The sequence below is a fragment of the Salvelinus fontinalis genome, chromosome 10 (genome assembly GCF_029448725.1).
Source record: "Salvelinus fontinalis isolate EN_2023a chromosome 10, ASM2944872v1, whole genome shotgun sequence".
In the NCBI taxonomy this organism is placed as follows: Eukaryota; Metazoa; Chordata; class Actinopteri; order Salmoniformes; family Salmonidae; genus Salvelinus; species Salvelinus fontinalis.
In genome coordinates this window covers 943,453-959,601 of record NC_074674.1, presented here as the reverse complement: position 1 = coordinate 959,601, position 16,149 = coordinate 943,453, and the positions used below count along the sequence as shown (strand labels likewise).

The 16,149-nt window shown below is 44.5% G+C and overlaps 1 protein-coding gene across 9 annotated transcripts in view; it reads left to right on the top strand.

The window, feature by feature from the left end:
- The window catches only part of LOC129863330 (disks large homolog 4-like), a gene marked incomplete at its 3' end in the record, with an annotated part of 135,506 nt that extends 119,634 nt beyond the window's left edge, over positions 1 to 15,872 (top strand). For 7 of the 9 annotated variants that reach the window (XM_055935226.1, XM_055935227.1, XM_055935225.1 and 4 more), the window contains 14 exon segments: positions 285 to 421; positions 8,382 to 8,523; positions 8,695 to 8,830; positions 9,123 to 9,357; positions 9,715 to 9,817; positions 9,948 to 10,062; positions 13,431 to 13,607; positions 13,972 to 14,014; positions 14,103 to 14,133; positions 14,635 to 14,682; positions 14,786 to 14,887; positions 15,009 to 15,181; positions 15,554 to 15,666; positions 15,781 to 15,872. In XM_055935226.1, coding sequence (XP_055791201.1) covers positions 285 to 421; positions 8,382 to 8,523; positions 8,695 to 8,830; positions 9,123 to 9,357; positions 9,715 to 9,817; positions 9,948 to 10,062; positions 13,431 to 13,607; positions 13,972 to 14,014; positions 14,103 to 14,133; positions 14,635 to 14,682; positions 14,786 to 14,887; positions 15,009 to 15,181; positions 15,554 to 15,666; positions 15,781 to 15,872 — 1,647 coding nt within the window. 9 annotated transcript variants of the gene reach the window in all.
- Between the last annotated feature and the right edge of the window lie 277 nt (positions 15,873 to 16,149).

Sequence of the window (16,149 nt, the reverse complement as noted above, 5' to 3'; positions counted from 1 at the left end):
TCTTTCTCTCCTTCTCTTTCTCTCCCTCTCTTTCTCTGTTTCTCTCTTGCTCTCTCTCTCCCTCTCTCTTTTTCTCTACCTCCTTCTGTTTCTCTCTTGCTCTCTCTCTTTCTCTGTTTCTCTCTCTCTCTCTCTCTCTCTCTCTCTGTCTCTCTTTGTTTCTCTCTTTCTCTCCCTCTCTCCTTTCTCTCTCTGTTTCTGTCTCTCTCTTTTGCTCTCTCTCTCTCTGTTCCTGTCTCTTTCTCGCTCTCTCTCTCGCTCTCTCTGCCTTATCCTGTCCCTAGGTTTAGGTTTCAGCATCGCTGGAGGAGTGGGTAACCAGCACATTCCAGGAGACAACAGCATCTATGTCACTAAGATCATCGAGGGTGGAGCTGCTCACAAGGACCAGCGGCTGCAGATAGGGGATAAGATACTGGCGGTCAGTCCTCACACACACACACAGACACACACACACACACACACAGACAGACACACAGACACACAGACACACAGACACACAGACACACAGACACACAGACACACAGACACACAGACACACAGACACACAGACACACAGACACACAGACACACAGACACACAGACACACAGACACACAGACACACAGACACACACACACACAGACACACACACACAGACACACACACACAGACACACACACAGACACACACACAGACACACACACAGACACACAGACACAGACACACACACAGACACACACACACAGACACACAGACACAGACACACACACAGACACACACACAGACACACACACACACACAGACACACACACAGACACACACACAGACACACACACAGACACAGACACAGACACAGACACAGACACAGACACAGACACAGACACAGACACAGACACACACACAGACACAGACACAGACACACACAGACACAGTAGAGGAACACTTTGACACGCCAACACATTTTGTCTACTTCAGTAGCTTAGGTGCATTAAGAGCCTAGATAAATTACAGTTTTATTTTTCACAGCCTAAGATTACTTTCATTAATATCGTAATAGATGTGTGAGATGGGCAAGTTATTTAACCTCAGCACTGCTGCTGCCTGCACTGTGTGGCACTACTGCCATCTCTTGGATCATGGAGCAACTGCAGCTGAGTGTGGGGTTAGACTCAATATGGACTCAATGCAGAAGCTACAAAATGTTGTAGGTGGCCCTGCCAAATGGAGCCTGGTCCACTGCTTCATGTCCTAACGAGCCATGACATCATATCAGTCATCTAGAATAGCTTCAAATCCTTCCCAGTCATCTAGAATAGCTTCAAATCCTTCCCAGTCATGTAGAATAGCTTCAAATCCTTCCCAGTCATGTAGTAGCTTCAAATCCTTCCCAGTCGTGTAGAATAGCTTCAAATCCTTCCCAGTCGTGTAGAATAGCTTCAAATCCTTCCTAGTCATGTAGAATAGCTTCAAATCATTCCCAGTCATGTAGAATAGCTTCAAATCCTTCCCAGTCATGTAGAATAGCTTCAAATAATTCCCAGTCATGTAGAATAGCTTCAAATCATTCCCAACGAGCCATGACATCATATCAGTCATCTAGAATATATTGAAAACCTCCTCAGAGAGAAGCATCACTTTCACATGTCAGTGACTGGGAAGCTTTATAAATGCCTGTCAGCACACCAGGAGCTATTTTACTGTATCTCTGATGTACAGGTTAGAAACATCTCTGGTGTACAGGTTAGAAACATCTCTGATGTACAGGTCACAAACATCTCTGATGTACAGGTTAGAAACATTTCTGATGTACCGGTTAGAAACATCTCTGATGTACAGGTTAGAAACATCTCTGATGTACAGGTTAGAAACATCTCTGATGTACCGGTCACAAACATCTCTGATGTACAGGTTAGAAACATCTCTGATGTACAGGTCACAAACATCTCTGATGTACAGGTTAGAAACATCTCTGATGTACAGGTCACAAACATCTCTGATGTACAGGTCACAAACATCTCTGATGTACAGGTCACAAACATCTCAGATGTACAGGTTAGAAACATTTCTGATGTACAGGTTACAAACATCTCTGATGTACAGGTTACAAACATCTCTGATGTACAGGTTAGAAACATCTCTGATGTACAGGTTAGAAACATCTCTGATGTACCGGTTAGAAACATCTCTGATGTACAGGTCACAAACATCTCTGATGTACAGGTCACAAACATCTCTGATGTACAGGTTAGAAACATCTCTGATGTACAGGTCACAAACATCTCTGATGTACAGGTTAGAAACATCTCTGATGTACAGGTCACAAACATCTCTGATGTACAGGTTAGAAACATTTCTGATGTACAGGTTACAAACATCTCTGATGTGCAGGTTAGAAACATTTCTGATGTACAGGTTACAAACATCTGTGATGTACCGGTCACAAACATCTCTGATGTACAGGTTAGAAACATCTCTGATGTACCGGTTAGAAACATCTCTGATGTACAGGTCACAAACATCTCTGATGTACAGGTCACAAACATCTCTGATGTACAAGTTACAAACATCTCTGATGTACAGGTTACAAACATCTCTGATGTACAGGTTAGAAACATCTCTGATGTACAGGTTAGAAACATCTCTGATGTACAGGTCACAAACATCTCTGATGTACAGGTTACAAACATCTCTGATGTACCGGTCACAAACATCTCTGATGTACAGGTTACAAACATCTGTGATGTACAGGTTAGAAACATCGCTGATGTACAGGTCACAAACATCTCTGATGTACCGGTCACAAACATCTCTGATGTACAGGTCACAAACATATCTGATGTACAGGTTAGAAACATCTCTGATGTACAGGTCACAAACATCTCTGATGTACAGGTTAGAAACATCTCTGATGTACAGGTCACAAACATCTCTGATGTACAGGTCACAAACATCTCTGATGTACAGGTCACAAACATCTCTGATGTACAGGTTAGAAACATCTCTGATGTACAGGTCACAAACATCTCTGATGTACAGGTCACAAACATCTCTGATGTACAGGTCACAAACATCTCTGATGTACAGGTCACAAACATCTCTGATGTACAGGTCACAAACATCTCTGATGTATAGGTCACAAACATCTCTGATGTACAGGTCACAAACATCTCTGATGTACAGGTCACAAACATCTCTGATGTACAGGTCACAAACATCTCTGATGTACAGGTTAGAAACATCTCTGATGTACAGGTCACAAACATCTCTGATGTACAGGTCACAAACATCTCTGATGTACAAGTTACAAACATCTCTGATGTACAGGTTACAAACATCTCTGATGTACAGGTTACAAACATCTCTGATGTACAGGTTACAAACATCTCTGATGTACAGGTCACAAACATCTGTGATGTACCGGTCACAAACATCTGTGATGTACCGGTCACAAACATCTCTGATGTACAGGTTACAAACATCGCTGATGTACAGGTCACAAACATCTCTGATGTACCGGTCACAAACATCTCTGATGTACCGGTCACAAACATCTCTGATGTACAGGTCACAAACATATCTGATGTACAGGTTAGAAACATCTCTGATGTACAGGTCACAAACATCTCTGATGTACAGGTTAGAAACATCTCTGATGTACAGGTCACAAACATCTCTGATGTACAGGTCACAAACATCTCTGATGTACAGGTCACAAACATCTCTGATGTACAGGTTAGAAACATCTCTGATGTACAGGTCACAAACATCTCTGATGTACAGGTCACAAACATCTCTGATGTACAGGTCACAAACATCTCTGATGTATAGGTCACAAACATCTCTGATGTACAGGTCACAAACATCTCTGATGTACAGGTCACAAACATCTCTGATGTACAGGTTAGAAACATCTCTGATGTACAGGTCACAAACATCTCTGATGTACAGGTTAGAAACATCTCTGATGTACAGGTCACAAACATCTCTGATGTACAGGTCACAAACATCTCTGATGTACAGGTCACAAACATCTCTGGTGTACAGGTTAGAAACATCTCTGGTGTACAGGTCACAAACATCTCTGATGTATAGGTCACAAACATCTCTGATGTACAGGTCACAAACATCTCTGATGTATAGGTCACAAACATCTCTGATGTATAGGTCACAAACATCTCTGATGTACAGGTCACAAACATCTCTGATGTACAGGTCACAAACATCTCTGATGTACAGGTCACAAACATCTCTGGTGTACAGGTTAGAAACATCTCTGGTGTACAGGTCACAAACATCTCTGATGTACAGGTTAGAAACATCTCTGATGTACCGGTTAGAAACATCGCTGATGTACAGGTCAGAAACATTTCTGATGTACAGGTCAGAAACATTTCTGATGTACCGGTCACAAACATCTCTGATGTACCGGTTAGAAACATCTCTGATGTACCAGAGTGGTGCTGTTGCCCTCGCTCTGATGATTTCTCTGGTGAGATTCAGCCACTTGCGAATTGATGGAAAATTATGAAAACGCAGAAGCAAAAGAAAACAAATACTGGTCAAATATTTGAGTAGCTTGGCTTCTCTTGGCATCCATGAATACACACCACTGCAGGTGAACAGTGTGTTTAAGTGAACAATGTGTTTAGGTGAACAGTGTGTTTAGGTGAACAGTGTGTTCAGGTGAACAGTGTGTTTAGGTGAACAGTGTGTTTAGGTGAACAGTGTGTTTAGGTGAACAGTGTGTTTAAGTGAACAGTGTTTTCAGGTGAACAGTGTGTTTAGGTGAACAGTGTGTTTAGGTGAACAGTGTGTTTAGGTGAACAGTGTGTTTAGGTGAACAGTGTGTTTAAGTGAACAGTGTGTTTAGGTGAACAGTGTGTGTCTGTGTGTTCAGGTGAACAGTGTGTTCAGGTGAACAGTGTGTTTAGGTGAACAGTGTGTGTCTGTGTGTTCAGGTGAACAGTGTGTTCAGGTGAACAGTGTGTTTAGGTGAACAGTGTATTTAGGTGAACAGTGTATTTAGGTGAACAGTGTGTTTAGGTGAACAGTGTGTGTCTGTGTGTTCAGGTGAACAGTGTGTTCAGGTGAACAGTGTGTTTAGGTGAACAGTGTGTGTCTGTGTGTTCAGGTGAACAGTGTGTTTAGGTGAACAGTGTGTTCAGGTGAACAGTGTGTTTAGGTGAACAGTGTGTTTAGGTGAACAGTGTGTGTCTGTGTGTTCAGGTGAACAGTGTGTTCAGGTGAACAGTGTGTTCAGGTGAACAGTGTGTTTAGGTGAACAGTGTGTGTCTGTGTGTTCAGGTGAACAGTGTGTTTAGGTGAACCGTGTGTTTAGGTGAACAGTGTATTTAGGTGAACAGTGTGTGTCTGTGTGTTCAGGTGAACAGTGTGTTTGGGTGAACAGTGTGTTTGGGTGAACAGTGTTTTCAGGTGAACAGTGTGTGTCTGTGTGTTCAGGTGAACTGTGTATTTATGTGAACAGTGTGTGTCTGTGTGTTCAGGTGAACAGTGTGTGTCTGTGTGTTCAGGTGAACTGTGTGTTTAGGTGAACTGTGTGTTTAGGTGAACAGTGTGTTTAGGTGAACAGTGTGTTTAAGTGAACAGTGTGTTTAGGTGAACAGTGTTTTCAGGTGAACAGTGTTTTCAGGTGAACAGTGTGTTTAGGTGAACAGTGTGTTTAAGTGAACAGTGTGTTTAGGTGAACAGTGTGTTTAGGTGAACAGTGTGTTTAGGTGAACAGTGTGTTTAGGTGAACAGTGTGTTTAGGTGAACAGTGTGTTTAGGTGAACAGTGTGTTTAGGTGAACAGTGTGTGTCTGTGTGTTCAGGTGAACAGTGTGTGTCTGTGTGTTCAGGTGAACAGTGTGTTTAGGTGAACAGTGTGTTTAGGTGAACAGTGTGTTTAGGTGAACAGTGTTTTCAGGTGAACAGTGTTTTCAGGTGAACAGTGTTTTCAGGTGAACAGTGTTTTCAGGTGAACAGTGTGTTTAGGTGAACAGTGTGTTTAGGTGAACAGTGTGTTTAGGTGAACAGTGTGTGTCTGTGTGTTCAGGTGAACAGTGTGTTTAGGTGAACAGTGTGTTTAGGTGAACAGTGTGTTTAGGTGAACAGTGTGTTTAGGTGAACAGTGTTTTCAGGTGAACAGTGTGTGTCTGTGTGTTCAGGTGAACAGTGTTTTCAGGTGAACAGTGTGTTTAGGTGAACAGTGTTTTCAGGTGAACAGTGTGTTTAGGTGAACAGTGTTTTCAGGTGAACAGTGTGTTTAGGTGAACAGTGTGTGTCTGTGTGTTCAGGTGAACAGTGTGTTTAGGTGAACAGTGTGTTTAAGTGAACAGTGTTTTCAGGTGAACAGTGTGTTTAGGTGAACAGTGTGTTTAGGTGAACAGTGTGTTTAGGTGAACAGTGTGTTTAAGTGAACAGTGTGTTTAGGTGAACAGTGTGTGTCTGTGTGTTCAGGTGAACAGTGTGTTCAGGTGAACAGTGTGTTTAGGTGAACAGTGTGTGTCTGTGTGTTCAGGTGAACAGTGTGTTCAGGTGAACAGTGTGTTTAGGTGAACAGTGTATTTAGGTGAACAGTGTATTTAGGTGAACAGTGTGTTTAGGTGAACAGTGTGTGTCTGTGTGTTCAGGTGAACAGTGTGTTCAGGTGAACAGTGTGTTTAGGTGAACAGTGTGTGTCTGTGTGTTCAGGTGAACAGTGTGTTTAGGTGAACAGTGTGTTCAGGTGAACAGTGTGTTTAGGTGAACAGTGTGTTTAGGTGAACAGTGTGTGTCTGTGTGTTCAGGTGAACAGTGTGTTCAGGTGAACAGTGTGTTCAGGTGAACAGTGTGTTTAGGTGAACAGTGTGTGTCTGTGTGTTCAGGTGAACAGTGTGTTTAGGTGAACCGTGTGTTTAGGTGAACAGTGTATTTAGGTGAACAGTGTGTGTCTGTGTGTTCAGGTGAACAGTGTGTTTGGGTGAACAGTGTGTTTGGGTGAACAGTGTTTTCAGGTGAACAGTGTGTGTCTGTGTGTTCAGGTGAACTGTGTATTTATGTGAACAGTGTGTGTCTGTGTGTTCAGGTGAACAGTGTGTGTCTGTGTGTTCAGGTGAACTGTGTGTTTAGGTGAACTGTGTGTTTAGGTGAACAGTGTGTTTAGGTGAACAGTGTGTTTAAGTGAACAGTGTGTTTAGGTGAACAGTGTTTTCAGGTGAACAGTGTTTTCAGGTGAACAGTGTGTTTAGGTGAACAGTGTGTTTAAGTGAACAGTGTGTTTAGGTGAACAGTGTGTTTAGGTGAACAGTGTGTTTAGGTGAACAGTGTGTTTAGGTGAACAGTGTGTTTAGGTGAACAGTGTGTTTAGGTGAACAGTGTGTTTAGGTGAACAGTGTGTGTCTGTGTGTTCAGGTGAACAGTGTGTGTCTGTGTGTTCAGGTGAACAGTGTGTTTAGGTGAACAGTGTGTTTAGGTGAACAGTGTGTTTAGGTGAACAGTGTTTTCAGGTGAACAGTGTTTTCAGGTGAACAGTGTTTTCAGGTGAACAGTGTTTTCAGGTGAACAGTGTGTTTAGGTGAACAGTGTGTTTAGGTGAACAGTGTGTTTAGGTGAACAGTGTGTGTCTGTGTGTTCAGGTGAACAGTGTGTTTAGGTGAACAGTGTGTTTAGGTGAACAGTGTGTTTAGGTGAACAGTGTGTTTAGGTGAACAGTGTTTTCAGGTGAACAGTGTGTGTCTGTGTGTTCAGGTGAACAGTGTTTTCAGGTGAACAGTGTGTTTAGGTGAACAGTGTTTTCAGGTGAACAGTGTGTTTAGGTGAACAGTGTTTTCAGGTGAACAGTGTGTTTAGGTGAACAGTGTTTTCAGGTGAACAGTGTGTTTAGGTGAACAGTGTGTTTAGGTGAACAGTGTGTTTAGGTGAACAGTGTGTTTAGGTGAACAGTGTTTTCAGGTGAACAGTGTTTTCAGGTGAACAGTGTTTTCAGGTGAACAGTGTGTTTAGGTGAACAGTGTTTTCAGGTGAACAGTGTGTTTAGGTGAACAGTGTTTTCAGGTGAACAGTGTGTTTAGGTGAACAGTGTTTTCAGGTGAACAGTGTTTTCAGGTGAACAGTGTGTTCAGGTGAACAGTGTGTTTAGGTGAACAGTGTTTTCAGGTGAACAGTGTGTTTAGGTGAACAGTGTTTTCAGGTGAACAGTGTGTTCAGGTGAACAGTGTGTTTAGGTGAACAGTGTTTTCAGGTGAACAGTGTGTTTAGGTGAACAGTGTTTTCAGGTGAACAGTGTTTTCAGGTGAACAGTGTGTTTAGGTGAACAGTGTTTTCAGGTGAACAGTGTGTTTAGGTGAACAGTGTTTTCAGGTGAACAGTGTGTTTAGGTGAACAGTGTTTTCAGGTGAACAGTGTGTGTCTGTGTGTTCAGGTGAACAGTGTGTGTCTGGAGGACGTGATGCATGAGGATGCAGTGGGAGCCCTGAAGAACACAGCTGAGGTGGTTTACCTCAGAGTGGCCAAGCCTAACAACCTCTACCTGAACTCCTACAACCCCCCTGACCTCACCAGCAGTAAGTGGAAATGTGTGTGTGTGTGTGTGTGTGTGTGTGTGTGTGTGTGTGTGTGTGTGTGTGTGTGTGTGTGTGTGTGTGTGTGTGTGTGTGTGTGTGTGTGTGTGTGTGTGTGTGTGTGTGTGTGCGTGTGCGCGCTCAGCTCTAATGGTCCATGTCTTTTTTCTCCAGCATACTCCCCTCACATGGATACAGATCTTGGCCCCACCTACCTTGGATCAGATTACCCACAAGCTCTCACTCCCACCTCGCCCAGTCGCTTCTCTCCGGTGTTGCACAGCTTGATGGGGGATGAAGACCTTCCCAGGTGAGGAAAGCTTTCTGGGCTCACTCATATACCAAATCAAGCCATGCCCTTTCTGAAAGGCATCTCATGTGGATCGTAAATGATTGGCTTGGTGTGAAATTGAAAAGCTCCTGGCGGGGGTGGATTTGGTTGACATAGACCTGACCCAGAGCTAACCAAGTATTATTCAATTTTTCTCTCTCTGCATCCCTCCTTCTCGTGCCCCAAAATGCGGTGTCCCCATTTCACTACACATTTACATATCTCTCTACCCTTCTCCCCTCCCCCCCACATTATCTCTCCCTCTTTTTAGTCTCCTCCTTCCCCTCCATTTCTCCTCGTCTCTCCCTGACTCCCCGTCCCTCTGCCTCTTCCCTGCTCTCTCTGTCAGGGAGCCTAGGAGAGTGCTGATCCACCGGGGATCTACGGGCCTGGGTTTTAACATCGTGGGAGGAGAGGATGGAGAGGGGATCTTTATCTCCTTCATCCTGGCAGGGGGGCCTGCCGACCTCAGCGGAGAGCTGCGCAAGGGCGACCAGATCCTCAGCGTAAGGACACTCACGCAAACACACACACACACACATATGTATTCATATTCTGAACACACACACATACTCACATGTGCATAGTCACACACCCACACATGCACACAATTATATACACACACTCTCTATCAATTTCTCTCTCTCTCACAGACACACACACACACACACACACACACACACACACACACACACACACACACACACACACACATATATACACACACACAAAATAGGTGTGTGTATGAAGCTGTGTGTGTGTCTGTGTGTGTGTGTGTGTGTGTGTGTGTGTGTGTGTGTGTGTGTGTGTGTGTGTGTGTGTGTGTGTGTGTGTGTGTGTGTGTGTGTGTGTGTGTGTGTCAGGTAAATGGAGTGGACCTGCGTATCGCCACCCATGAGCAGGCTGCTGCAGCCCTGAAGAACGCTGGCCAGACTGTCACCATCATTGCCCAGTACAGACCAGAGGGTGAGGCCAGCACTACAGTAACCTAGCATTGAACACCACACTGCACACCCATACGCCAAGGAACCGTACATGAACTAATGTATGTGTGTGTGTGTGTTCACACTACATATGCTAATGTGTGTGGGTTCAGAATACAGCCGTTTCGAAGCGAAGATCCACGACCTGAGGGAACAGCTGATGAACAGCAGCATGGGTTCTGGTCAGACAACACTGAGGAGCAACGCCAAGAGAGGCTTCTACATCAGGTACTCATTAATACTGCATTATATACTATATACAACCCCAAGAGAGGCTTCTACATCAGGTACTCATTAATACTGCATTATATACTATATACAACCCCAAGAGAGGCTTCTACATCAGGTACTCATTAATACTGCATTATATACTATATACAACCCCAAGAGAGGCTTCTACATCAGGTACTCATTAATACTGCATTATATACTATATACAACCCCAAGAGAGGCTTCTACATCAGGTATTTGTTAATACTGTGCTATATACTATATACAACCCCAAGAGAGGCTTCTACATCAGGTACCCATTAATACTGCACTGTATACTATATACAACCACACAACCACAACACTGCTACTGCCAGGCTAGTACAACACTGTGCACTATATACAACCACAACACTGCTACTACCAGGCTAGTACAACACTGTGCACTATATACAACCACAACACTGCTACTACCAGGCTAGTACAAAACTGTGCACTATATACAACCACAACACTGCTACTGCCAGGCTAGTACAACACTGTGCACTATATACAACCACAACACTGCTACTACCAGGCTAGTACAACACTGTGCACTATATACAACCACAACACTGCTACTACCAGGCTAGTACAACACTGTGCACTATATACAACCACAACACTGCTACTACCAGGCCAGTACAACACTGTGCACTATATACAACCACAACACTGCTACTACCAGGCTAGTACAACACTGTGCACTATATACAACCACAACACTGCTACTACCAGGCTTGTACAACACTGTGCACTATATACAACCACAACACTGCTACTACCAGGCTAGTACAACACTGTGCACTATATACAACCACAACACTGCTACTACCAGGCTAGTACAACACTGTGCACTATATACAACCACAACACTGCTACTACCAGGCTAGTACAACACTGTGCACTATATACAACCACAACACTGCTACTACCAGGCTAGTACAACACTGTGGACTATATACAACCACAACACTGCTACTACCAGGCTAGTATAGCACTGTGCACTATATACAACCACAACACTGCTACTACCAGGCTAGTACAACACTGTGCACTATATACAACCACAACACTGCTACTACCAGGCTAGTATAGCACTGTGCACTATATACAACCAAAACACTGCTACTACCAGGCTAGTATAGCACTGTGCACTATATACAACCACAACACTGCTACTACCAGGCTAGTACAACACTGTGCACTATATACAACCACAACACTGCTACTACCAGGCTAGTACAACACTGTGCACTATATACAACCACAACACTGCTACTACCAGGCTAGTACAACACTGTGCACTATATACAACCACAACACTGCTACTACCAGGCTAGTACAACACTGTGCACTATATACAACCACAACACTGCTACTGCCAGGCTAGTACAACACTGTGCACTATATACAACCACAACACTGCTACTACCAGGCTAGTACAACACTGTGCACTATATACAACCACAACACTGCTACTACCAGGCTAGTACAACACTGTGCACTACATACAACCACAACACTGCTACTACCAGGCTTGTACAACACTGTGCACTATATACAACCACAACACTGCTACTACCAGGCTAGTACAACACTGTGCACTATATACAACCACAACACTGCTACTACCAGGCTAGTACAACACTGTGGACTATATACAACCACAACACTGCTACTACCAGGCTAGTATAGCACTGTGCACTATATACAACCACAACACTGCTACTACCAGGCTAGTACAACACTGTGCACTATATACAACCACAACACTGCTACTACCAGGCTAGTATAGCACTGTGCACTATATACAACCAAAACACTGCTACTACCAGGCTAGTATAGCACTGTGCACTATATACAACCACAACACTGCTACTACCAGGCTAGTACAACACTGTGCACTATATACAACCACAACACTGCTACTACCAGGCTAGTACAACACTGTGCACTATATACAACCACAACACTGCTACTACCAGGCTAGTACAACACTGTGCACTATATACAACCACAACACTGCTACTACCAGGCTAGTATAGCAATGTGCACTATAAACAACCACAACACTGCTACTACCAGGCTAGTACAACACTGTGCACTATATACAACCACAACACTGCTACTACCAGGCTAGTATAGCACTGTGCACTATATACAACCACAACACTGCTACTACCAGGCTAGTATAGCACTGTGCACTATATACAACCACAACACTGCTACTACCAGGCTAGTATAGCACTGTGCACTATATACAACCACAACACTGCTACTACCAGGCTAGTACAACACTGTGCACTATATACAACCACAACACTGCTACTACCAGGCTAGTATAGCAATGTGCACTATAAACAACCACAACACTGCTACTACCAGGCTAGTACAACACTGTGCACTATATACAACCACAACACTGCTACTACCAGGCTAGTATAGCACTGTGCACTATATACAACCACAACACTGCTACTACCAGGCTAGTATAGCACTGTGCACTATATACAACCACAACACTGCTACTACCAGGCTAGTATAGCACTGTGCACTATATACAACCACAACACTGCTACTACCAGGCTAGTACAACACTGTGCACTATATACAACCACAACACTGCTACTACCAGGCTAGTATAGCACTGTGCACTATATACAACCACAACACTGCTACTACCAGGCTAGTATAGCACTGTGCACTATAAACAACCACAACACTGCTACTACCAGGCTAGTATAGCACTGTGCACTATAAACAACCACAACACTGCTACTACCAGGCTAGTACAACACTGTGCACTATATACAACCACAACACTGTTACTACCAGGCTAGTATAGCACTGTGCACTATATACAACCACAACACTGCTACTACCAGGCTAGTACAACACTGTGCACTACATACAACCACAACACTGCTACTACCAGGCTTGTACAACACTGTGCACTATATACAACCACAACACTGCTACTACCAGGCTAGTACAACACTGTGCACTATATACAACCACAACACTGCTACTACCAGGCTAGTACAACACTGTGGACTATATACAACCACAACACTGCTACTACCAGGCTAGTATAGCACTGTGCACTATATACAACCACAACACTGCTACTACCAGGCTAGTACAACACTGTGGACTATATACAACCACAACACTGCTACTACCAGGCTAGTATAGCACTGTGCACTACATACAACCACAACACTGCTACTACCAGGCTAGTATAGCACTGTGCACTCCTCAGAGCAGGACAACCCACTAGATTCCAAAGAAAAGCTGTACTGCTTCTATAACTGTGTCTTCTACCTCTCCTCCGTCTGTTCCAGGGCCCTGTTTGACTATGATAAGACAGCAGACTGTGGTTTCCTGAGCCAGGCGGTGGGCTTCAGGTTCGGTGACGTGCTCCATGTCCTGGACTGTGGTGATGAGGAGTGGTGGCAGGCCAGACGGGTCAGCCCGCAGACAGAAGCTGAGGAGATTGGCTTTATTCCCAGCAAACGCAGGTCAGACTCCTCACTGGTGTGTGTGTGTGTGTGTGTGTGTGTGTGTGTGTGTGTGTGTGTGTGTGTGTGTGTGTGTGTGTGTGTGTGTGTGTGTGTGTGTGTGTGTGTGTGTGTGTGTGTGTGTGTGTGTGTGTGTGTGTGTGTGTGTGACTGTATTTCGATCAGCTTTTTTCTTTTAATATACTATTAGTTGTTTTGCTTCTGTATGGGGAACTGCATAGACAGCATGATTGATGCTGTTTTCTGTGGTTATGTAGCAAATGTTTGACTTTCAGCTGTTCCTGTCTGTCTCCTGCTCTATTTGTCTCACTCTCTTTCTCTCCCTCTGCCTTTTACTGCCTTCTTTCATTCCTAACCCCTTCAGGGTAGAAAGGAAAGAGTGGTCTCGCATGGGCACCAAAGAAAGGGTAAGCACATTAGTTAGTGAGCATCTATGAATGATCTTACATCAGTGTCTGTCTCTGCCTAAACATCTGTTTTCTCTGTGTTGTGTAGGATCGCAGTCGAGACAGCCTCGGGTCTCAAGGTAAGCAGGCGTACAGGAGGGGAGTGGCTCAACCCTCAGTAGAGTAAGAATGACATGAGGGTATCAGCTGACTGTCTGACTGTCTGACTGACTGTCTGACTGTCTGACTGAATGTCTGACTGTCTGACTGACTGTCTGACTGACTGACTGACTGACTGACTGACTGACTGACTGTCTGATTGACTGACTAGCTTACTGACTGCTGACTGACTGCTGACTGACTGCTGACTGACTGCTGACTTGCTGACTAACTGCTGACTGACTGGCAGATGGCTGACTAGCAGACTGGCTGACTGACTAGCTGACTGACTGCTGACTGACTGAATGACTGACTGACTGATTAGCAGACTAACTGACTGACTGAATGACTGCTGACTGACTGACTGACTAGCAAACTGACTAGCTGACTGACTGACTACTGACTGACTGACTGCTGACTGACTCTCTGACTAGCTGACTGACTGGCTCTGACTGACTGGTATTGTTGTGTTCTGCTTCCAGGGAGGGATGATTCTCAACACAGCTATGAAACAGTCACACAAGTGGAGGGTGAGAATACACTTTGAAGAAATATTCTTTCACACTATACTTATGTTTCTGCCCATTCCATGTCTTATTCATCCCCTCTTACCTCTCCTCTCTCTCTACATAGTCCATTATGCCAGGCCCATCATAATATTGGGTCCCATAAAGGACAGGGTAAATGATGACCTGCTGTCGGAGTTCCCTGACAAGTTTGGATCTTGTGTCCCTCGTAAGTATTGACCCTTCACAGAGTAACCATTTGCCTGCTTAGTACTCCAGTGGTTTACAATGATCTATTGACAGGGGGATTAATTAACAGCCTGAATGACCACTTGGCCCTTCCCCTACAGATACCACACGGCCCAAGCGTGAGTACGAGGTGGACGGGCGGGACTACCACTTTGTGTCGTCACGGGAACAAATGGAGAAGGACATCCAGAGCCACCGTTTCATCGAGGCGGGCCAGTACAACAGCCACCTGTACGGCACCAGCGTTCAGAGCGTCCGCCAGGTGGCAGAGCAGGTACAGACAGCACAGATCAGAGACCCTGTGAAACAAGCTTTGGAGATACATCATCATTGTGATATTTATATTATATTACATGAGAGGGTTGATACATTAGGCCAATCTACATTATTTAATATGCTCACAACAACAGCTGTTGTTCTGTATTGATTGGCTTACGAAGTGAAAAGGGATCTGGCTGATTGAATCCCCTCCCCTCTCTCCCTCCCTCTGTTCTCTCCCCCTTCTCTCTCTCCCTCCCTCTGTTCTCTCCCTCTGTTCTCTCCCCCTCCCCTCTCTCCCACTGTTCCCTTCCCCCTCCCCTCTCTCCCTCATTCCTCTCTCTTCCTCCATCTCTCCCTCCCCTTACACCTCCTTTGCTGTGAGTAGCAAGGAAAACACTGTATACTGGACGTGTCGGCCAATGCTGTCCGCAGACTACAGGCCGCTCAGCTTCACCCCGTCGCCATCTTTGTCCGGCCCAAGTCACTGGAGAATGTCCTGTATGTATACACACAACACATACATACACACACACTTACATACACACACACACAGACACACAGACTCACACACTAGCTATATAATTGTGTGTGTGTGTTGTTGTTGTTGTGTAGAGAGATCAACACTCGACTGACAGAAGAGCAGGCCAGAAAGGGCATGGACCGCGCTCTCAAACTGGAACAGGACTTTCTAGAGTGTTTCTCAGGTAACACTGTCTAGAACACTGTGGGCTGTAATTCCATGAAGCAGGAATGTGTTGACCTAATTAGCCTCTAACTCTGCATGTGGAGTGTGACTTGATCTTCATGTTTGCTCATAAAAATGTTATGCGTGACACCACACACAGATAAATATCTGACATTCTCTCTCTCTATTTCTCTCTCTATTTCTCTATTTCTCTCTCTATTTCTCTCTCTCTCTATTTCTCTCTCTCTCTCCCTCTCTCTCTCTCTCTATTTCTCTCTCTCTCTCCCTCTCTCTCT